The sequence below is a fragment of the Caloenas nicobarica genome, chromosome 16 (assembly GCF_036013445.1).
Source record: "Caloenas nicobarica isolate bCalNic1 chromosome 16, bCalNic1.hap1, whole genome shotgun sequence".
NCBI classification, from domain to species: domain Eukaryota; kingdom Metazoa; phylum Chordata; class Aves; order Columbiformes; family Columbidae; genus Caloenas; species Caloenas nicobarica.
Window position 1 is genome coordinate 11035129 of NC_088260.1, and position 23679 is coordinate 11058807.

The window sequence follows — 23679 nt, forward strand, 5'->3', positions numbered from 1 at the left end:
ACAACTGATCAAGACTTGACAATTCTGCTGATAATGTACATAAAGAAATATAACCTTGTTTGTCCCTTTAGCTGTATTGGTTTCTAGAGGTGAGAAGGGATGAAAAACTAAAATGTAGGGTTTTAATCACTCAGAGAAAAGACACAACATCAAAACACATTAGTATCAAATCTATTCACATAATTAAAAATCTAGATTTAACATAATTTTGTAGACTGCATTACCATTAAAAATTCAGTGGAAGGCATTATCTGCATTTATCATAATGTGGTGCAGGAAAAAAAACCATCTTCAGTTAAAAAGTCAGCTAGACTAAACACTTCATCTGTTCTAGGAAACAACTGCACTCACCCAGAGTAATGGGCTGGATCGCTTAAGTAGTCTTTCCCTGGAACTTCTAATTTGGCAGGCCAATTTTGAAAATTAAAAAAAAATTAAAAAAAAAAAAAAATCAGAGAAACAGAGGCATCACTGAAGTCTAAAAGAATAAGTAAAGCATTTACTTATCTGAGACACTTGAGTTCCAATTGTAGCTATTCCAGTGATAATTCATCTTACACCCCCAATTTGACTTTCATGATTTACCTATGAGAGCAATAATATTTATCCACCTAATACCTAGCAGTGCTGTAGAGATGAATAAGACAATGCTTGCGTGTACTTAAGTGTTAGGAATTGTAAGATTTATCAAACTAACATCCCTAAAAGCATAAGATAGTGGTAATAAGATCAAATTTTTTTTCAAAAAAATTTAATGAAAATGGTAAGAAAAAGTGAGCTATTTGTAAAAAAAAAAAAAAAAAAATTGCTTTCAGTAACAAAAGCAATCCTCATTCACACCCTGTCATCCATGCCGTTTTAAAAGCCATATATTTATGCAGTGACTTTAGTTCAGATACATTGCCCAGTTTCCAACCCCAATTTACAAGTTACTTGGCAGAGCTGCAGAGGGGTCAAGTGATTTGCTCAAAGGTACGTAAAGTGAACTGCTCAGCTAAGAGTTAGGATCAATATCTTGACACCCCCCTCCCCACACCACCTGCACCATTTCTGACCTCCCCATACGGCACTCAACACAATGTTGTAACACTCAGAAAACAGGTGCAGAAGAAACAGATTGTATAGGGAGGCATTCTACATATTTCCCTGCTTTTGGTATGGACAAATCATGTCCAGCTTCAGTTTGTACCACTGTTATCCTACATGGTGCTTCTTTAGCACGTGAAAAAGTTAACTTTGAAAAGCATGGCTTTTCATGCCACTGAATCCTTCAGATTTAGTCTGTCACACAAATGACTCCAAACACCACCACCTTGAAAAGCAGTACTGTATCATGTTACTCACTGTAATCTCAAAGACGATACAGATTTTTATAAAATCAAGTTTAATTTCATGGGTTTCTACAATTACAGGATTAGAAACTCCCTCTTAATCTACTGAATTGCAGAGAATTTCAATGCTATCGAAAAGCTCAGCTGATGCTAAACATCTCTAGGTTGGCCAAGGTACACAAAAATGCCATGTAGCTCCTAATGGTATTTCAAAAGCACATTCTCCAATAAGTATCAAATCAAGATGTCCTCATGTTAACCTCCTAACAAAATGACACTTCACTTATTCAAACTGTAAATGCTAATGAAATGAGTGGTCCAACTTACTTTATCCAGACATCTACAAATACATTTATTAATATTAGAAAAAAAATAGTCAAGCCTTTTAGTACCAATGGTGATGGTAATTTTCATCCTACAGAACACCTGCAAGTATTTTTTTGTCCTACTCATTTGGAAATGAAGAATGTAAAGCAACGAAAAGCAAGCTCCAATCACCTGCAATTCATGTATTGAGAAGTAAACTGATCTTTGGCAGGTTATCAAAAAAAACCTGACCTCAAGGAGACAATCCCACTGAAACTTAGCCATGAACAATGAACACAGGCAGTCAAACACAGCTAACAGTGCATTTGTGGCAAAAACAAGTCATGCTTTACTAAAATGCCTTATCCAGCCTTCAAAGTACATAGTGTTTATTATTTTGTTTATGGTTTATTATTTCAGCTAAGTTTATCAAGTGAAAATTCACTAAAAGTGAATTAACAGAGTAAGTGAATAATAAAAATAATTGAGGAAAGAGAAGAATGTGAAATTTAATGTTATCATGAGTAACAACTATAAAATTTAGAAATTGCTCTGATGTAAAAGTCTGGGAACATTTTAAAACACTACATTATCATGAAATGTAAAATTCTGATTCCTCTACAGTAGTAGATGTAAAGAAGCTACTTTTCTCCAACTGTCTTGATTTTTATGCTGTTAATCTCAAACAATACAATAGTCTAATTTGCCTTCAACATATTACGCTAATATCATATCGTGTGTTCTCTTGACTGCCATATTTGCTTAGATTTCACTTAATAATTAAGTTTTTATATAGGTGTCTGTTTTACTGCTGCTTGCTTTAATTCAACCAGTTTTATCTATTGAATGTTCTTCAAAGACTTTGAGTCTAGGAACCTTGAAACACTTGTGTAATCTGTACCCTGCTGGGCTGGCAGTGATAATTTGTCAGTTTTATTTGCAGCAGGCTGTAACTAAACCTTGCCAGATGTAAGTAATCTTTTTGTACTACTGCTTGCTGTTTCAGTTGCAAATTAATTCATTTCTTAGCTTAACACTCACATCAAGAAAGCTAGGAGGTTCCAGGAAAATTTAGAAAACCCTAGAGTCGCCTCTTGCAAGGCTTATTATGCAGTTTAGCAACTGTCTAAGCTAATGCTGAGCAAATAGAGTTAATGGTCTCTGTAGGCAAGTTTGGAGCGCAATCAGAATGTGTGATTGCAACAGGAAAGCATGTTGAGGTGATTGAGGCTTCAATCTTGTCAACTTATCACCACCTGCAGTGACAGTGGTGAAACATGGGTGACAATACAACCTAAGTGCATTTAGGAGTATGAGCGCCTAAATGAGAGCATACGCTTTGCTAAAGCCTGTTCCCAATAGGTCTTCTTGCGTGTTTTCTTTTTTGTTTGTGTGGTGGTGTTTTTTTAAATGAGACCCTAAGAAATGCCCTGCTGGGACCTGAGTTTGTGTCTAGTGGCAACAGAAGATACTTTCTAGGAAAAGCATGTACACCCAGCTACTTTCTGTGGTCAGTCCCACCAAACAAATAATAGTTGCTGTCCAAATTCAGCTGGCTAAAAGGTATAATAGGACAGGGATTTGGGATCCTATAAAACAGCTCAGTATCCGTCAGATAAGGGGTACAGAAAATCTATTCCTTCCATGTCAGCATCTTCCTGAGAGGCAAGTTGGTATATTGCAAATGAGTCTATGCAGGTATTTCTCTAATAGGGGTAGAAATTTTCACTATGATTTTCCATCACATAATGATCATTACATGTTCTAACACTGCTCATTTTTGACTACTTTGTTGACTACTTAATTTTGGCACAACACTGTGTCATGAAAAAGACTGCAAAGAAGTAACAAGCACCTTCATAGACAATATAGTATTGACACATAGCTATAAAACAATCATCCCTCTTACCGCATTGACAACATTTTGAATATAAAGCCTATAAAAGAAGAATTGTAAACCATCTTTTCTAAGCTGTTAGTACGGTTGATGATTTTGCGTGTAATGCAACTGCTGCCACTGCAGAAGCAAAGATTTCTCTCACCTTGACCGGCCCGTTTCTGCATGCTCTGGATTCCCTTACCTTGAGTGCGCTAGAGCTTTACTAAGAGTCCTCAGCTCCTTTCCTGTTTCTCTAACTGGGGAGAGCCTCTTCACTGGTTCTGATGGATCAGACTGGAAATGATCACATTGAAAATAAGTATTACAGTATTAATTAAGAATAGCTTAGCATAGAGAAGGTATGTGCAGTCTCAGAGTTCAGTTTTAATCACGAAATGTTTTCTGAGACAGTCATCATCTGGGACAGCATTGTGTCATTTCACAAGCATGTAAACAAGCCTGATACCATACTGCTGTGCATGCCTGTGTGTACATGTGTTCCAACAGCTTTTAGCTCATCGGCTGACTTCAAGTTTGACAGAGATCTTACAGGCCGTTAAGCAGCTGTGAGCTTCACTGAACTACAAAACAGGAAGAAAAAATTGTTCAATGGCCTAGACTTGAGGATGACTGTTGTGAGTGCTTACGCATTAACAAACTACAAAAGTATGCATGGGAGAGAAATCTTTTACAATCCAAACCCAGCAAAAAATTTCCATCGGACTCAAAACAAGGAGATTTGACTGTTCTGTGCTGACCAAAAAGTGGCATTTAAGTAAAGTTTTTGCCAGGCCTTTCAGTATTTAAATTTTTAGGTTAAGGTCACACCAGGCAAAGGCTGAAACAACAGGTATAGCCAAGATCATCAACAACTGTTAAATTGTGCAGCTCTTCATAACACCCAAAGGAGCAGCCCCTTCAGGTTCAGGTTTTTGAGACCTAAGGATGTGCAAGATTAACCTATTTACTTTAATAAAAATATGAATTTCTGAAATTAAAAAAATCATTTTGAATGCATTAGCCATTTCTGTGATAAACTGTCATATACTTTAAAGGTCAGTCTTCTAGAATTGACACATGGAATAACTAACACAGCTAAAGTGAACTTTCAGAACACTACTTTTACCAAATTACAACCACCCTACATCTCACTTATGAGCAATTTTTTCTAATACCTTCAGAAAGAGTTTCACTACATAAAACCTATGAAATGTTCAGTCATCAACAAAAGGCTGGTTCCTTATGTACAGTAAGGCTTTAAACCTTGAATTCAAACAGATACCTATATAAATAATTAAAACATGTTTGTCGCCGCCTTTAACTCCATCTTAAATCAAGCTTTCATCAGTAGTCTCACCTCCGGATTGAGAGGGTACTTGTTAGCAGTAACTTCAGCCACTTCTTTGGGTGGTTTTTCCTCCACATGTTTTTTCACTGGTTCCTAAAAAATGAACAAAACCGTGTCACCATATTTGAAATACTGCTAGTCACCTGTGCTGTAGCATAATTGTAGGTCATAATTTTCAAAATCAAGTGGTGCAAATAAGTTTTTCTACAGAGATACAAACTAAAGCAAAAATAATGACTAGTCTATTGTAGAAAAAAGTAAAACATCACTAAATAACTTTGATGCACAAATCCAATTCTCCTATGAAGTAACTGCTGACAAGCCACTGAGCAAAATGCATACATGCTTTCTGAATTACTATGCTTAAATGCTTAGAAAAATGTAACTTTTCTCTTAGAAAATGATTATATAGAGTGCTGTGTCTAACATAAAAAGAAAATCCAATTTCCAAAACCAGGAATAGGAAATTACTTACCTGTAATTGCTCTTCCCCGAAGACACAAACTGTGGTAGACCACTATTCTTGGATCTGTGCTTTCACCCACAAGGAAGGCACAGACACATAAAAAGCCCTGAAGTCAAACACAAGCACACTTTTAGGCCTACTTCAACCATCAGTTTATTTAAGTGGAAGGAAGACATATTCCCTCCTATTAAAAAAATTACATAAGTAGATTAATAAAAGTCTTCAGATCCCTCAGTAGTGTATCATGCCCAGGCTAAACAGATATGAAAACAGCAACTCTTTCCTGCACTAGTTTTAGATCAAAGAGCTAATTTATTGATTCCAAGCAAAGCTAGAGGCTCCAGCAAGCAACATCCATGCAGTCAGAGTACTGTCAATGTACAAAAAAGGCTGAAAGACTGCACAACAGACTCAGAGCTGTGGATAAAATACTTGCCATACTGCACAACTTTTGCACAACAGACCAAGGCCTGGAAATATTCAAGTATTCAAAAAATAAATTAAGAGCAGAACATTTTGCTTGTTGGAATCTTGACTTGAGAAGGCACAAAATTCTTTCCAAATTTAGGTTCCTGTGTAACATTTCAGCAGAACAAAGGTTCAAAGTGTAAGGAGCAGTATGTTCATCCACTAGAGAACTGCAAACGCCAATGTTCTAATGCAATGACTGAGGCAGCCCACGAACAAATAGAAAACTGGGGGGAAAAAAAAATTAAAATGACACTGCTGAGAAACACAGGTCTTACAGAGGGCTACCAACGTACCTGAGAGCCCACCTTGGGACTGAGAAAAACACTCATGCACTGAACGAGAGAGGAATAATTTCACAGCCTGAGCAAACACACACACTTTACCTATAGGAAGTGCTAATCAGAGGAGGTTACTGGGGATGCTGTATGCATTCAGTACGGAGAGTCTGTTACATTGAACTTTAGGGGGAAAAAAAAAATGAAGTATTTGTCATTATGGAAATTTAATCATCAATATTTGGTATATTTTTTCCAAGATATAAGGTATGTATTTTAACCATCTGTAGAAAGCAGCAGATTCTGAATATTAAGCATATTTATCTGTGAAAACCGGCTTTCAAAAGTAGACTGGATTTTAGAAATAAGTTGCCAAACAAAAACCTTTAAAAAAAAAAATCATTTCCAGCATAGGAAGTCTGAAATATTTCTAACTACATTCTTGTATATTCATGAACACAAATGATCTACACAGGGCATAAACAATGCTAAAAGACAAATAATTATTTCCTCTGATTTACCCTTCTAAATTTCAGAGTACTCTTAAAGGTAGAAAGGTGCCAGATGGATGGAACAGAGGACTTTGTAGGTAAAAACACCTTCAGAGAAGCTGCTTCAGAAGCAGTTTGGTTATAGAATTGGAAAAGTTCTCATATTTTGGGCAATATTTGATTTGCATCAGGGCACACATTTTTTCTTGAGAATATAACGAAAAAAAAAAGAAGTTACAAGTATTTGGACATCCTTCAATCTTCTTTTTCCTTTTCAGTTACTATTTTCATACAGCTATTTCCCTGCATTGCATGTCTATTTGTAATCTGTAATGCTAACCACCACAGTATCATCCCATAGCACAATAAACAACAAAACCAAAACCCAGAAGCTTGTGTCAGTTTTCTTATTTTCTCTGCTACAGGATTTTTTTTTTTTAATTGCACATATTATCTGTATTTAAAGCTAGAATAAACCTGATTTGGACTTGGAGCAGAATCATCTACACTCCAGAATTTCCAGTCTTTGTCCTGATACTTTTGTTTGTTTGTTGTTTTTTTTTCAGAAGCAGCAAAACATTGTCAATGCCCAGGTACCATTGCTTTTACAGCTGGTTATACCTCGAATAACATGATTAAAGCCAATGGAGAGTCTCTCAGAATAACTTTCTACTCAAGGGAAGGAAGTGTGGTGGAACATAGCCCTAACGTTTCAATGTCTCGAAGGCACTGACCGCTAATACAGGGTCTGAAGCCATTTATCTATATCCATTTCAAGGGTCTAAATGCCACAGAGTACTGACAAGTTTGCTCAGGTGCAACATTTCCCTGCATCCCACCTCTGGCCAGCCAGCTCTGCCAGTTCACAAAGAAGAGAATAAAAAGAGCTCTGGACCCACTCAACCTTTGCACAGTTGCTCAGGGAAGGAGGTGTTGCACACATCAGCCCCTCCACTAAGGCACTGATAATGTGATTCAATCAGCCTTATCATAGAAAACAGAAGGAAATAGCTTCCTTTTCTACAACATTATCTTTCATTATCATGGCATGTATTGAAAAGGTGCAAACTGAGCCTAAAACGGTAATAGTACATAATTATAGAACAGTAGAACACTATCTTTTTAATTTGCAGTGTAGATATAAAAACAGAGAGAACAATATTGGCATGTCTAATTTGTTAAACTCAACAATATATTATCATGACAATCTGAACAACCTTTGGAGTTCGGGTGTTTGTTTTGTTGGGTTTTTTTTTAGTGTTCCCAACTTACGAAGATTTTCATCATAGTTCATCTAATTTGCTTTTAAGTCATCAAAGGGCCTGTTTCTGTGATCGTTTCCTGCTTTCATTATGGTGAAGTAACAAAATCTCATACCACTCCATATGTAACGAACAATAATTATAAACGCAAACAAACAAAAATCAAAGTAATATATGAAACATCATCTTAAAGGGAGATTACATGAGGAAATGACCAAAAAGTTTTCTGTTAAGATGATTACAGACATTTTTCTTGAGATCGTATCCAGCAGCTCTAGGTGAAACGAAGTACAGAAACATTGCAGCAGGTGGAGCTCGATGCCACCCGATTGTCTATAGCTCTGCTCCTGGGGACCTGGAGGTGACCCCTTTCCGAGCTGCGCCAGGGGAGCCCCGGCATTCCTACCTTCCACAGCTCCTCTGCCTGTGTCCTCCTCCGCTTTAGAAAGAAAACTGAAGTATTTTTGTATGAACAAATTCTTTTTTGTTTCAGTCAAAACCCACCTCCTGCAGACACCCTAGATTTTATCCTAACAATTCTCAAATACTACCACTTTCTCTTCTAAATAATTCTGGAGATTAAAAATTGTTCAACTCTGACAAATCCTTCCTCTTATTAAACATTCTCTCCATTTCATACACCTGTCATCTTTGCAGATGTTGTTCTGTATGTTTTGAACTTCCAACTTTCTTCTTATTGTGGAAATAGCCTGTGCAGGTGCTATGTTTGCCATCTGCAGATGCAGAGTTGAAGTATAATCAACATACTTTTAGGCTGTACATTTTCAAATTTTTTGTTTAAGCTGGTGAAAGAACTCATTTCCTTGGCAACTCCTCAAGATTTTTCCTTCTGGCTAACTCATTACACTTATATGTTATTGTCAAAAATAGCAGATTGACACACCTATTGCACTCTTCTTCCTTCTAATATATCACTTGAACAGAAGCATTATGATTACATTTGCAGCCTCTGAATGTGTTTTGATGAAAATAAATCAGCACAGCCTCATCACAAAACAACATTTAGTCATCCAAATGCAAGAATGATCTAGTGAAATATATTTTTTAATTTTACAAAAATGTTTAGAATGCTTTTGTGAAGCACTTCATATAGAGATGACTACTGCTGTTCTGCAGGTACGATAATAAATGTTGAATTTTAAAGGTAGTATTCTAGCCAAGTACCCAGGATTTTTTTCCTATTCCTTCTTTTACTGCTGCTGCTCAATACTGACCCTTTCTGCCCTTTCATTAGAATGTGGGAACATGGAACAGGCATCGGGACCAAAAGAGAATTTTCAATTAAACACAAGAGGCTCTGAGGCAAAGGACTTGACCAAGAATATATTACAGAAAATTAAAATTGTTTTAGGAGTAATGCTGTTTTAGTGCTTCAGCTTAAAAAAATGCCACAACTAAATCTGCAGATGTAAATATGTATCGGCAAAGAGAAGATACCTGATTTGTTAAGGCTGTGCTATAGCATATCAATAATGCAAAGCACTTTGCAGTTGAGAATCTCTGTTGCCAAGGGGAGCACTTGATAAGAGCTATTGCAGCAGCTTCCATGCTTGGTCCCAATATCGACAGAAAGGGGCACTCATCCCACTGTTTCACCACAGGTACTTTGAATGAGCGAGGGAGTTCCAGCCCTGTTAAGTCTCCTTCTGCACTCCAGTGAACACATGACTGTCAATATAGACATATCAGGAAAATGGAAGGAGACAGCTGAAAAGTGAGAGAAAGGTTGTCTGCTAGTGAAGGCATGAGAATGAAATTTGGAATAAGTAGATTCAATTCCACCTCTGTCAGAAATTTCCGCTGACATCCTAAATAAACCATTTAGCACCTTATCCCACCTAGCAGAAGGCTTTTTTTTTCTTTTACTACAATGAATTTTAGTACAAACTCCGCAGTTCATTGTGGAGTCTGAAATGGGAATAAAAAACAACACTTTTCTTTCATTAACATCTATGAAGCATTCAGATATTATAGTGATGGAAAGCCTATGTATAGAAAAACTGTTTTCACAATAAAACCAGCTCGAATAGTTTGGTATTGTTTATGCCATTGATTTCCCTCTGCGTCTCGTATTCCTCGGGGAAATCCATTTTTATTTTCTTGTCTCCAGATAATATTTACTTCATTCTGATAAGTTTGGTAAGTTTTGTAAAATAATTGGATCAAATTAATCTCAGTTATAATACCATCATTGTCAGTGCATTTACTCTACAGTTACTTTTAACCCCTTAAGCAACTACATTATTTGAGCTGCCATCTTTATAGTCTCTATAAACTCTTTTCATTAAGATGATTTGAAAATTTTGGAACTTGTCCTTGGAAGTCAATGCAAATAAGCAAGCAAAAAAAAAATTACCGCTTCTGTATGATGTCCCTCTATGCTAATATTTCTGTCTTCTGTTTGTCATTTAAATGGTCTCCAGGCAACATGCCAGTAATTTAGGTATATGCAACGCTCCCAACACCTTTTATTCACATTTTTGGTTGCATATTGGTCATGATAATATTACTCACCCTTAGCTAATGTTTTCTAGATATTTTGCCCTATTGAAGTCAGAATTACAAATGTTCTCACCAATCTTCTTCCAGAAGACCAAATGTCCCAATGACATTTCGGATCTCCAAAAACTCATTCTGCTAGAAATGAATGTAATCAATGCTAAACTGGAAAAAAAAAAAAAAGCAACCCTTTTGCACCACAATAGCAGTTTCTTACTTCTGCTAGTCTAACACAGGATTTCTTATTGGAATGCTATGCTAAAAACATGAAAGTTCATGACCAAGGCAGGAGTACCTAATAAAATTATCAGATCGATATCTGCTGCAGCAGAGTCTCTATTCAATCCAAATGCAACAAACAAAAAAAGAACATGCTATTCTGCTTTTTTTCATAGTGAGAACAAAGTTAATTTGAGAAGGAGCTGGGGAAAGACACAGCTGGAGAGCAGAGTTACCAGCCTCAGGAAATTCACACAAATGTAATTGAGAACAAATTATCTCTTTAATTACTTTTGACCAAATCAATAAAAACCATGGAATAAAAAGCATGATGACTGCCACCTGGTAGAGGACAAAGAACACCAAAGTTGAAAACTACCACAAAACTAAAACACAGCCATATTAAGAACAATCAAAGCACTTCTCTTACAAAAGGAAAAGGAAAAAAAAAAAAAAAAAAAAGAGTGCAGGATAGTAGTTCAAGAAACACAAGCAGTGCATGCAGAAGTTAATGGTTGTTTTTGGCCACTGCTTACTGTTCTCAGCTGTGAAGATTGTTAACTCTTTACTGTGTTGTTTGAATTTCAACTTGTCCATCACTCAGGAATCATTAAAAACAAACAAAAATACACAACAAAAAACACCACAAGACTTCCTGTTTCCTTCTGAACTTCCATGGTTTCTCCCATGCTGGCTTTTATTTACTAAACATCGATGCAGGAATTATTTAAGTTTAAGGAACAGCACTTATTTTTGGCAGTGTGTTGGTAAAACAGAGCAAGATCTTACTTCTCCTTTGGCTTTGTTCCCAAATATAAGCAGTAGTACTCACACCTGGAGGTCACAAATGTGTAGCTAAGCATGGCTGGTTCTGAGTGTGATAGATGGGACCAAGTCTTCTGGCTTGGCAGAGATGGAAGGACTACAGGGGCTACAACAGCATCCAGTAGCACTGAGGACTCCCAAGCCTCTCTATCTATAATACTTACATGCTCCCCACTATTATAGCAGTTTAGCAGTTTACTACTTTTAGACATTAATCCTCACAACATTCTTGTCAAGTGTGGTATTATCCTTTTTGTATACATGAAGAATGAAGGTAGAATAAGATAAGTGACTTGTCCCTGGTCACATAAACTTACACAGGAAGGGCAGGGTAGTGAAAGCAGGTCTGCGAAGCCAAAAGCTTGCATGTGAGCCTGGAAGTCCCAATCCCCTCACATAGTCTGAATCTTACAGCATTTGTCACTGTCACTGAATAACATCAAAGGAAGCAAATTTCTGAACAGCCTCCCTTCTCCTCAGCCATGTTTTAGTTTAATATTCCACAACCATTTTTCATGTGGATGCTAAGCACTGAAGTTAAAGTGGATTTCAGATGTGCTGTTGACACCTTGCCCTCTGCCTTTTTCTCTGTCTTATCTCAACTCCTTATGGACCTTAAGATCTTCAGAGTTTCAAACAGTTCCTTTAAAATTCTTGGCATTTATATGTGAGCAGGGCAATCTGTTTATTTTATGGGCTGACTAAAGGAAATTTCACTCTGATGTGACCTTTGCTTGGATTTGTTCTTAGAGGGAAGCAGAGTAGCCATTTCCTACCTCCAGAATTCTGCATCTAGATTCATAGGAAATATGCCGAGATGGCTGGCTCAATTGACCCATTAGTGAACTCTTCACAAGGTGTCTGACAGTGATCATCTGCTTTATCCTGCTCCACAGTAGATCTGGTTTAGCTTGAGATGAAATTCTATTATCTAGTAGAAACTAAATTTCACAGCACCAAGGAAGTAGCATCAAGGTGGCCTGCGGCCAAGCACTAATTTTTTCTAGGACATTCTTCTGCTTCTTTCTCACAGGTCCTTATAGTCAGGAGTTACTTCAGCTGTCAACAGCCAGGACTGCAAAATGCTAAACTGGCTCAGAAGCCCAAGACAAAGGACTTCACTGTGTAAAAATCTTTACACTACCCTGTGCTGTCTGAATAGTTTATTTAAACCTATCACAGAAGTACTATTAGAACTAGCAAAAAGAGAAGCCTTCAAAACAAATAGACAAAAAAGGCAAAGAAATTAGACAGTTTAGGAACATCGTGATATCTCACTGGTTTTTAAATAGTGAACTTTGAGATACATTCTTCCCCTAGCAGTAACTAATTCCTTTTCCTCTCCTGCTCGGCTTATACCTGAAACTCACGCACAGACCAAGTCCTTCTTGCAGTACGTAGCATGTCGTTCCAGTTCCACCAATGCTGACTCTGTGTAACTGCTACACATCAGACAGAGAAGACAGGATGGCAACGAAGGATCAAGCCAGCAAATGAAGCGCTATCATTCTCTAAAACCACAGTCACATTAGCTAGAATTTCAAAATTATTGAAAATTAAATATTACAACACAGTTTTCCCCCCAAGAATGTGTCTTTTAGTTTTCAAATAAGTCTGATTAAAGTGCAGACATGCCTAAAAAGTTATTTACTTTTTCAACAGAACTGATCTGACTTCTACTAGAAGTACTGTCATTGGCCCGGAAAAAAACATTTCAGAAAGATAAGCTACTTCCTATTTCACTGTCAGACCTACAAAAGAAAAAAATTTCAAGTGACAACATAATGCAGACAATGCAGTGAGCTATGCTATATAGCCTGAGGTAAAAGAAACTGGCTTTGGAGTTTTTTTTTCTTGTAGGCTGCTGTAGCCCACTTACTAAGTGGATTTGGGCCCCAAAACCATCATCCTCACTGCATCCATTCCCACCAAAACACATTCTCTGAGAGGTTCTGGGAGCAAACATGCATTGCTCCTACTGGTTTTGTCGATAAATAGAAAAATCTCATTCTGCAAAGACTGTTAAGCAAGCATTTTTCGTAAGACCTAAAATAATTTTAAACCCCAGCAACAAAGAAAAACACATTAAAAAATACAATATGACAGGCTTCCTGGCACTATTTTCCTCAAACAACAGCTGGCCAAGTATGCCAGACTCACAGGAAAGAAAGAGCTGGCTGTGCTTTCTAAAAGAATTTATTTCAAACAAACTAGAACTTGGAACTCCCTTGATCTTAAGAAAGAAAAAAAAAAGTCTTTTCAGTTGGCATAGGGTCAGGAAAACTATTGGTAGAATTAACAATTATGGTTAAATTCACCTCTGGAAGGAACCGGGGATGCATAAGCAAACCCAGCTTTGCCTTGTAAATGGAACGCACAATGGATCAGTCCCAAGAACTTCTATCTCAAGCTCTGAGATAGTTACTTCCATAACTCATTTTAGAAAACCTCTTTCATGCAAGACAGTCCAAAATTATCAGCTTTATGTGGGTGATTTTGCTTTACTCATGTCTCAGAACACCTGACAGCTTATATTAGTAAGGTTTATTAGAATTCATTGCATCCACCTGTATTTGAGTTTAAAAAACAAAACACACAAACCAAGGAAGGGCTTAGAGAATTTTCCTCGTACTTAGAGTCATATTACTGGGTGTTAAGTTGCTAATTACATGAGCTAGCTTTGTGCCTATCCAGCACATATTTCTAGAATGTCTCACTCCGATACTTATTGTATTTTAATACTTGCAGGACACGACAATAAGACAATAATCTTAATCTCTATCCTAGGCTTTGCTTTGGCATAGTTAAAAAAAAATACTGAATCAATTTCACAGTAAAATTTTAAAAGGTCTCTTAGTAATGAAGTTCCTTCCTATGCTGAAGACCGAGGGTGTCCCATTCAGGATTCTGCAGAAGAGATCCATCTTGGACTTCCCCAGTTATAGGTCATTTGGTTTACTCAGAACTAAGCTACAAAGCGTTCAGTCACATCGACACACATACTTACCAACACCTTGTTGCAGTAGGCAATTTATTTGGTCCACATACCTAGTTTGGTAAGAAGCTACAAAGTCCAGCGTTGTCTTAATATGGAAGACTGTACTTATATTATTTAAGGGTCTGATAAGTCTTAGAGATGTGTCAAGAATCTAATTTCTGGACAATCCATATGGATAGTCTAGCATTAGCTGTGGGACGCATTCTAGTGAAATAGCAGTGTTTTGGGCTTAGCATAAATGCTTAAGCTAATGTGTTCTGTTTCATAGCTCTATTTTTGGTGAGTAATACCCAAACCTCATGTAACAGCAGTCTGAAGGTGTTGGAAAGGCCAGACAATATTGTGATCAGAGAAGAAAATGCCGAATGCATAGGGAAAGATTAAGCCTGAACTTCTTAGAGCCATTATTTCACTTGTATCTTCCCAGCTCACTGGTAGCACTCTTAAGTGTTGTTATTCTGGGATCACAGTGACTCATGTTTCTGCGGAAGAAAATAATGGAAAGCCAACAGTAACAGAAAGCTCAGCTGATTAAACATCACTTCCTCCCATCTATGGCTTTCCTAAGAAAATTTGTGCGGAGGAGAGCTGTGCTAACAGACTGCTTTCCAAGCAAGAAATCTAAGTGAATTATTACTCAGGCCAAATAGTTGTCAAAACTAACCACTTTTTTCCAAAGTAGTAGCTGTTATCTGTAATCTTGAGCTTTTTGCAAACAAACATTACATCCAGTTCAGGAAGTGAGGTGGAAGGGAAGAAGTTTTTGTTTTGTTTTGGAGTGTGGGGTTTGTTTGTGGTTGGGTTGGTTTTTTTTTGGGGGGGGTGGGGTGGGGAAGGGTTTGTGGTTTTTGTTTTGTTTATTTTTATTTGGTTTCCAAAGACAGCTAAGACTCAGTGATTAGGAAAAATAAGTTTCTGCAAAGAACTGTTAGAGAAGTTTAACAACAGTAATTCTTTTCCATCATCACAGCACTTTAAAGCATTTTTAAAAGGATACAGTCGCTAGCCACAAGATAAATAATATCCTAATGCACACATTAATGCTACAGATTCTCTCCTTTAAGAATGCAGACAGATTAATCAGAATCTCTAAGTAGATTGGCAGATAGAAATTTTTTGTTTGTTGTTACTCTGCAGGCAGTGATATTCCTAAAGTCAGAATGTAACCTTCCATATGGAGTAGCCAGACAATGAGAATAACACAGTAGGATCATTATGGAATTTATCATTTTCTCAAATTATGTTTTGTTTTTCAAAATTTAAAATTCTACATTTATCTTGCACACTATTTTTCATATTCTAAATCATATTTTAAAAACTCAGATGATTGAGTTTGTATAATGAGAAATGTAATGACCTGTAAAATGAACAGAGTGCATCTGCCAGCCCTAACAAAAAGAGTCATCTTTTCACCACATGCACATCACAATATGGGGCTGACAGTTCCATTGTTGTTTTTCCAGGCAGCCACTCCTGTTGCTTCCCTAAAACAAACGTTCATTTTTAGATGCAAGCTGAAGACTAAGATGATTTAAAAGCTTATAAATTTCTTAAAGTATTTTCCCAGTGACACTTTATATAGAATAAACAAAGCATATACAATGGGTTGCTATATAAATGGATGTTCTCTAAGTAAACTGAAAATATGAAGTTGACAAACAAAAAGGCAACCAAGTTCTCAACCACTGTTTAATTTCACTCAAGCATATTTTCGTCAAAGGGTCAAGTTCTCTGTTTGAATACAGATCCTAAGTGAATCCATATTTTGACAGGAATGAATATGGTCCATACTGCACCAGCAGAATGAGTCTGTATCCACAGACTGGCTGGCACCAACTTCATCCATGATAAATATGAGACAGATGAACATGTCAAGAAAAGGATCTTAGCAGCTATGTTTCATGCAAGATTGCAGAGTATCCTTTAATCCCAATACTAATCCAAAACACTCTTTAAATATATACACCAAGGTCCTAGCAACAGCTCTACATGGGTTTTAGATGTAACATACTGAAGTAAAAATGCCCTCTCTTTATTAGCAATTTGCAATTTATAATAGAACTTAAACATGCACACACACACATATCCCCCTCATTTGTACCTAGTGTGGGTTGGATCATCACATTAAGTGAGCTAGCACTCTGGAACAGATTTGACAAGGTTATCTGCAAATAAAGCCTTATATCGTTTTATCTGTGACTTCAAAAAAAAGTATTAATATTTAGGAACTACTCTACACTTCTTGTAAAAGAAGTTCAGTCCAAACTGCTAATATCTGACACAGAAATAAAGGAATAAGCCATGGCTAAACCACCAAAACTTGACTTTCTGAAGGACAGCTATTTTCAGAAGCATTTTGTGATAGCTGTGCCAGCTGCACACACAGACTGCATTACATCTGTGGCCCATTCTCCTTAAGCACTATCTTTGTTTTGATTTCCTATTTCATATTCCATTAGTTTTAAGGCTGTATGTCATACAGCCATCAAATCACAGTTTTCAAGCAATAGTGTCGTCCAGCTGACCCTCTGAGCAAAACAGCACTAAGCCTTACATTCACAGAATTTGCTGTCACAAGCAATAGGTACTGGCAAACCTTACTCCAAAGCCTCTATCTTACATAGTGAACTTGCTCTGACTCACAATTATTGCCACACACCAATTCAGATCTCACATAGATTATATAAGATCATATTATTTTAGGAGAACAGCTGAAAGTAAAATACCTGAAGGGAAAAAATTACATACACAATATTTTACTGACATCAGCTTTCTTAAGAGGGAAGGATTTCACAGAATGTCAGGGATTGGAAGGGACCTCAAAAGATCATCTAGTCCAATCCTCCTGCTGGAGCAGGAACACCTAGGTGAGGTTACACAAGAACATTTCTGATGAGCTAATGGAAATAGCAAAGTGACTTTTTGGAAAAGATTTGGTGTGGTGTGTGGTGGTTTGGGCTTTTTTTGTTTGTTTGTTTTTAAATCTCTTTATTTGCTTTCACTACAAGATGAAGTGAGCTCACTGTCAGCAAGAGTGATTTCTGACTGTCAGACAACAAAGTTGAATGGATTCTGTGCTGCTGAGCTTTTAGAAAAAGTCAGTAAAAAAAATAAAGCTTTCATCTGATGATCCTGGATAGGGATCGCTAGGATCTTGCCAAGGTTTAATTTCTGATTTTTCATGGATTAACATCACTGTTTATAGTTCAGGCTGTTGCACAGTGACACAATCTCTAAACGGGGTGACAAGAAGCAAACCCAACCAAACAAAAATAACAATTCCAAGACATAGCAATGCCTCTGATGTGAGTTTAAAATGAGCTTATTTTACAGAAATCCACCTATGAGCTTCACCAACAATGGCAGCATTCGTTGAGGCAGAGCTTGCGGGTGAAGTGCCCGAAAACCCTCCAGTGACAGTACAGCTGTCTGCATAGAGAATTCAGCTCCCTGAACTGTAATGAGCAATTTGTCTCACAGTTCCGATCCAGCGTCACTTTATCTCACACTGACTCTGGGAATTAATTTCTAACATTTCAGGGTAACCTAATAAAAAAAAATTGAAGCAGCGTGTGGTAGATATCTGTAGATAACCTAGCACCTGCTGCAGGTGTTAACAGAAAAGTTAAATGTGTTTCTGTTATAGTAAAGACTCACTTTCTTCAACGCATAAACACATAAACCTAAGACAGTATCAACAATGTAAAGCAGCATAAAGGACAGAATATTTTAACCATATGCTCTAAGCTAATACTGTGTTGGTCCTATGTCGTTGAGATGCTTCCTTAGAGAAAAGGCTTCTTTGTACATCTGACCACTTTGGAAGACAGGCTCGGAACTAGAGAGAGATCTGTTTCCGGTTTTTAAAATGATGGAATTTGACTAGAATATTTTTGACAAGATAATTGTTATAGATTTTCAATTATTTTGTCAACATAATAAATGCACTGTATGAAATTCATAAATACTTCTAGTTCTGGCAGAACTAATGAACCCTAAATAGAGCAGTAAATACCAGCTTTGAAAAACATTTAGGAATGGAATATAAACCCTCTTTAAACTCAGTCCTACTGTTATGTGGTCATTATGGTGCAGATGAATCACAGTCCATCTATTTCAGTCTGTTCTGGGCCAAAAATCTTTATCAGCAGCAAGCTGCCAGCTTGCTGTGGCTTACAGTTGTCACACTTGACCACTGTGAACTGATGGCAGTCACACCATTCTTCACCAGCCAGCCAACAAACCTGCCAATATCATGACACCTGCAAGAAAGTACTAGTCCTAAAAGTCGCCAATGACCAGACTTTCAGACCTTTACTATTTCCTACTCCCTGTATTCAGGCATGTTTTTGGCAGTAGGTTATGTGACAGAGAGGAACGCTGCTGCTGGGCTCTCATGTGTGATTTTTTAGGGAGGAATAATTTTAGAGAGGAATGCTTTCCATGTAGGGTGCACAAGGTAACAGTACCTGCAGCATCGTGTCACAACCTCTCCAACATAACCAACACAGCCAGCTGGCAGATCAAGATGATCAGTAGCACCTGGCAGTTGAGGTGAGACAGTACCACAAATACACAAGGTATCAGCCTAGTCATGAGGCAATTCAAGGCATGAACCATACTTGTGAGACTTATTCTAAAACTGTCAGACATGACAGGTTTGATTTTCTGCCATTAACTCTCCAGTGAATGAGATCATGCTTGTCCTTTATTTTTAGGCCATAGTTATGACATAGCTTCATTTATTCTTAAAATAAATAGCTCTCCAAACAGCATGGCAAACAATTAGCTATGGGGATTCATTTGATATCTAATAAAGCTGTAAGTATTCCTCTGTCTGAACTGGGAGCTAACTGATTCAAGGGGTACAAGAATGACTTTGAGGGGAGAGGGAGGAATCAACCAGGGTTCAAAACCACAGGGTTTCTGAAGCACTGAGAGGGAAATGCTGACACAGAGAGGGACCAAATGATGCCATTTCAGAAGCCTGGACAGATCAGAATCCTCAGTATGGAAGAGAAATGAAGCTATCTGATCACTGGGAACCATTGGTTGTACCTGCAGGAGCAAAATGAAGCACAAAGGCCAAAACAATTGAAGTAAAGACATTTCTAACTAAAGTAGTGCAGTCCAAGGACTGCTGTAACAGATGAGGAATGACATGATTCACCCTCTCAGAAGTGCCATAGGCATTAGCTCAAGGCCAAAGACACAGAGTGCACTCACAGCGACTAGGATCTGCCAGAGGGTTCAGTGGGTTCTGTAATTTACTGCAACTTTTTTTTTACAAATAGCCCTAACAACTTTGCAGTCTCTTTATTTCAAACATATGGATTATTTTCCTGGAGCTCAAGGAAGTACAGCTTGAATTTGTTGTTTGTGAGTAAGGAAACTTACTAAAAAGTCAAAGTTATTCTTAAAAAGTGAAGATTTGTAATGGATGCAGTGTATGAAAGAGTGATTATGAATTTAAATATATCACAACAGGTTTATGAAGCACCTTTTGACCCTCAAGTAAAATTGTACAGGTGGGTATGAAATTAAATGCTTGCAGACCAAGATCCACCAGTGTTTCACTTGAACTGTGCCCTACTCCATGATTCATCCACTGTGGTTGATAGACAGGCATACGAAAAAAAAAAAAATCACAGTGTTTCACACCAATAAGGACTGTGGAATCTGTCTTTCGTACCTGTTAGATTAGCAGAGAGGATGCTTAAACCTTTTAGTGGCAAGCCATTGTAGAATTACGTTAAAACCTCCCTCTTAATACACCAGAAAAACAGGTTCCGGGCTACAATACCCCAAACAATGTCACAGCCTAGTGTTCACAAATAACAAAGTAATTCCTTTTTCAAAATGAACAGAATCCGAAGTAACTTTATACCTCCATTCCCCATACCCTGCTTTTGAGCTCTGAATGTAAAGAGTGACAGTAATATAGCTGCCTGATTAACTTTACTATTGTCCCCTACAAAATACTCCCTATCTTAGCTCTCCTTCCGTGCAAATAGCATAAAGTTAATTTAATGGGAAGGTCATATTACACTACAAGGAATGTTGTGACATTCTATTATGTCCTTCTCTTCCTGCTTACAGTCCTCCCCCCATTGCTGTTTTGCATTCAACACTTTTTCTATGGGCACGAATAAGGAGAAGCTACTCTCGCCATGGGAAATGCTGCCTTCCACTACTCGTAATTTAAGACACATCATTCTACTGTCTCAAGGAAAGCGAAACACCAATAATCTGATTTTACACAAATGGGTTTTCCTCTGCAAGCTAAACTCGAGCTTTAATTATTACCTTTTTTCCCCCCTTGCCGCTGAATGCCTTCATTCACTTTGCCTGCACGGGGAAACATTCCAATTTAAGAACAGGTTTCAAAGTTCTTGCATTCAGATCAACTTACCCTGAAACTTATTTTCTTTACGAGAAAGATGGTTCCTCTCCTATGCCATGCAGTGTTTGGGGGGAATTAGCAAGGTGTCCTGACTAAAATTCAACTTGCTCAAACTGCTGTCTGCTCACTTAAGTTCATCTCTCCTTTTTCATCTGGGCACATTATTCTTCATCACTTTCTATCCTGAACTCTCAGGTAGCATTGCTCTGCTCTGCTGACCCCAGTTAACCAGGTATGGCTGATATAATCTCTACATGATGCCAAAAGCACTTTGCAGGCTCAATTTGGAGTAAATTTCATCTATAAATATATTATCCTTCCTAGAAATGAGCACAACGCAACCTAATTACAAATCTGGTCCTGCATTTCTACATCAGTTCTGATTTTTTTTTCCCCTCATGTGAATATAAAATTCTCCACATTGTTCACATTCCCCTACCCGTAATTAAATACCTGCTACTTCCTATTAGCGATCAGATACACAGAGAGGTTTCTAAGTTCCACATATGCAAAAAAGCTCTGCTTTCCCACCTGAAACATTTTCTTAAATTTCTGGTACATATACATTCATTCCTGGTATGACTCCACTGAACTTGACATTATAGAAATCCACCAGTGTCTGACAAGATCAGCATTAACATTCCTTTGTGCTATCAGTGACACAAAGGAACCAGCAACTCATCCATGAATTACAAAGTGTTAACCTTACAGTTCAGTGCAAGCTCTAAACTGATCATACCCATAAAAGGTAACGAACATTTATTTCTTCCATAGCACTTCTAGTCAAATCTCAATTCCCCCTCACCCTCCCTTCTGTCCCAAAAGTAACCACCTGATGAAGTGTTTCCAGTTATCAAAAGTCACTTTTAACTGCCACACTGTAGCCAGGGGAACACCAGGTTCTTCAAATACAAGAAGTTGTATATTTCTTTCATTATGTAACCCACAAAGTATTTGTATGCACTATTTAAGAGCAGCAGACATTAAACCTGTTAAAAATCTGGTTTGAATATTCACTGTAAAGTGTAACCTTTGTAATGCATTTCTCTCCTGCTCCAGGCATAATATTGCAGATTGATTCCCAAATCTAGGTGAGCAACACAATTCGCTACAATGACAACTCAAGCTGTAATCACAGAAGTGTAATGCACCATGACTGTACCAGCAGCCTGACATTTGGCAAGTTTACTAAAACCTTAATAACAATGCATTATTACATTTTATATGCTTCCCTTAATTCATTACGGAACAGAAATTGAACTTTTGAAATGGATTAGACTGTTTTGAACTTAATAGCATGGAGATTGTGTGGACCTTACCAGTTAGCTGCTGTTCTGGAGATACGTCAAACTAATTTAGTGATCATAAAGCCTTTACTTTTATAGAACATAACATTTACATGTAGTTAGGCTCAGGTCAGGAGTACCACCTAACATTTAATATTAATGTTAGAAAGTAAAACTACCACTCAACCAAATTAAAAAAAAAAAAGTCTGACCTTAAAGATATAGTTCTGGAAGCGTATACCCTGTCTCTATTCTCATTTATATCACCATTTGTTTCACATTCTAAAAGACAAAGCAAAAACACCTGCAGGAAAAAACATGAGCTTAGGGTCAGAAAATTCTTCACTATAACACCAGGTTTATATTTTTCACATGCAATTATCTGAGATAATTCACTTTTCTAAGTCACTGTCTCCAAAGGTACAAGAGGTGACAACTGTCAGTCTCACAAGGCCACGAAGAAAAACATTTCAAAAAAACCTCAGTACATGAGTGCTTAAATGTTATGATTAACAATAATAAAACCAACTACTTCAGCACTAAAGGACTGCTGGTCTTCTAAAATAGCCAAGAATTTCTAACAGATACGTGACTACAGTGGCAGAGTAAATCACAGGTAAGAATAAGAAGTGAAATTCAGAAATTCTGCATCAAGAACAGCTTCACTATGCCTGCTAAATAACCTCAGATACTTGACTGGCAATGTTGTTATCCTCTTGTTAGAATTACTGCAATAGGATTTCTCCATGTTGCCCATGGACATGTACAAATAGGAATTTTAGTTCCTCAGAAATTGTATGACTGACATTTTTCAACTTTTAGTAAAGGCTCATAAATTAAAGCCAATTTAAAATAAATATATTTATGGTTCAGGCTAGCAAGGTGGAATGAACTTAATTAATAAAACGAACAGTAGCCAATGTACAGTCTAACAGCCTAATCTGATGCAACATGTGTTGATGGAAGAAGAAAAATATCTGCTATTGCAATTTAGGCATACATCCAAATTTGATACAATATGTCTAAAATTGAACTTCCATTCTTATTTCATTTGCTCTGTTCTGGTTCTTTCTATGACGACACTATTATCACTTCAGTTTCTGGTTATCTTTCATTCCACTCCTCCTTTTAGTACTGCTCTCACATAACCAAACCGCTCCAGACCACTAGTTCAGCCATCTAAAGCCATACCCTTTCCTGTTATTCTATAGTCAAATTATCCACAGTCTGCTTATTCACCACTTTCTAATATGCCCTCAAACCTTATGCATTGAGGCTTACTAACATTTAATAACGTGCACATAAAAGCAGCAAGATAACAGTGTGTTATCATTGTGTTGTGAATGTCTGGTGGGTCAATACCTCCTTGGATGGGTGACAAGAAAGTCATACATGAGAGAGAAAGATGCATGCCATTAGGCTGTTCATTTCCAAACATCCTCCAATGTTTGTCTTCTGCAACAAGAAATGCATCTGTTACTATTTTTAAAAAGGAAAAGTAGTGTACTGTATTGTTATTCTTGCTAACCTAGTTATGAGGCTACAGAAGACAGTTAAAAAAAAAATTTAAGCAACTCACTCTATTTACTGGAAATCAGC

At 37.3% G+C, this 23679-nt stretch overlaps 1 protein-coding gene across 1 annotated transcript in view; it reads right to left on the reverse strand.

Annotated features, from left to right (window-relative positions):
• Positions 1 to 23679, reverse strand: part of CCDC60 (coiled-coil domain containing 60) — a 55653-nt gene that overhangs the window by 26096 nt on the left and 5878 nt on the right. The window contains exons 2-3 of the mRNA XM_065646773.1: positions 4874 to 4957; positions 3719 to 3810 (exon numbers count right to left, since the gene is read on the reverse strand). Of these exons, the coding sequence (XP_065502845.1) occupies positions 3719 to 3810; positions 4874 to 4957 (176 nt within the window). The remainder of the gene's footprint in view (positions 1 to 3718; positions 3811 to 4873; positions 4958 to 23679) is intronic.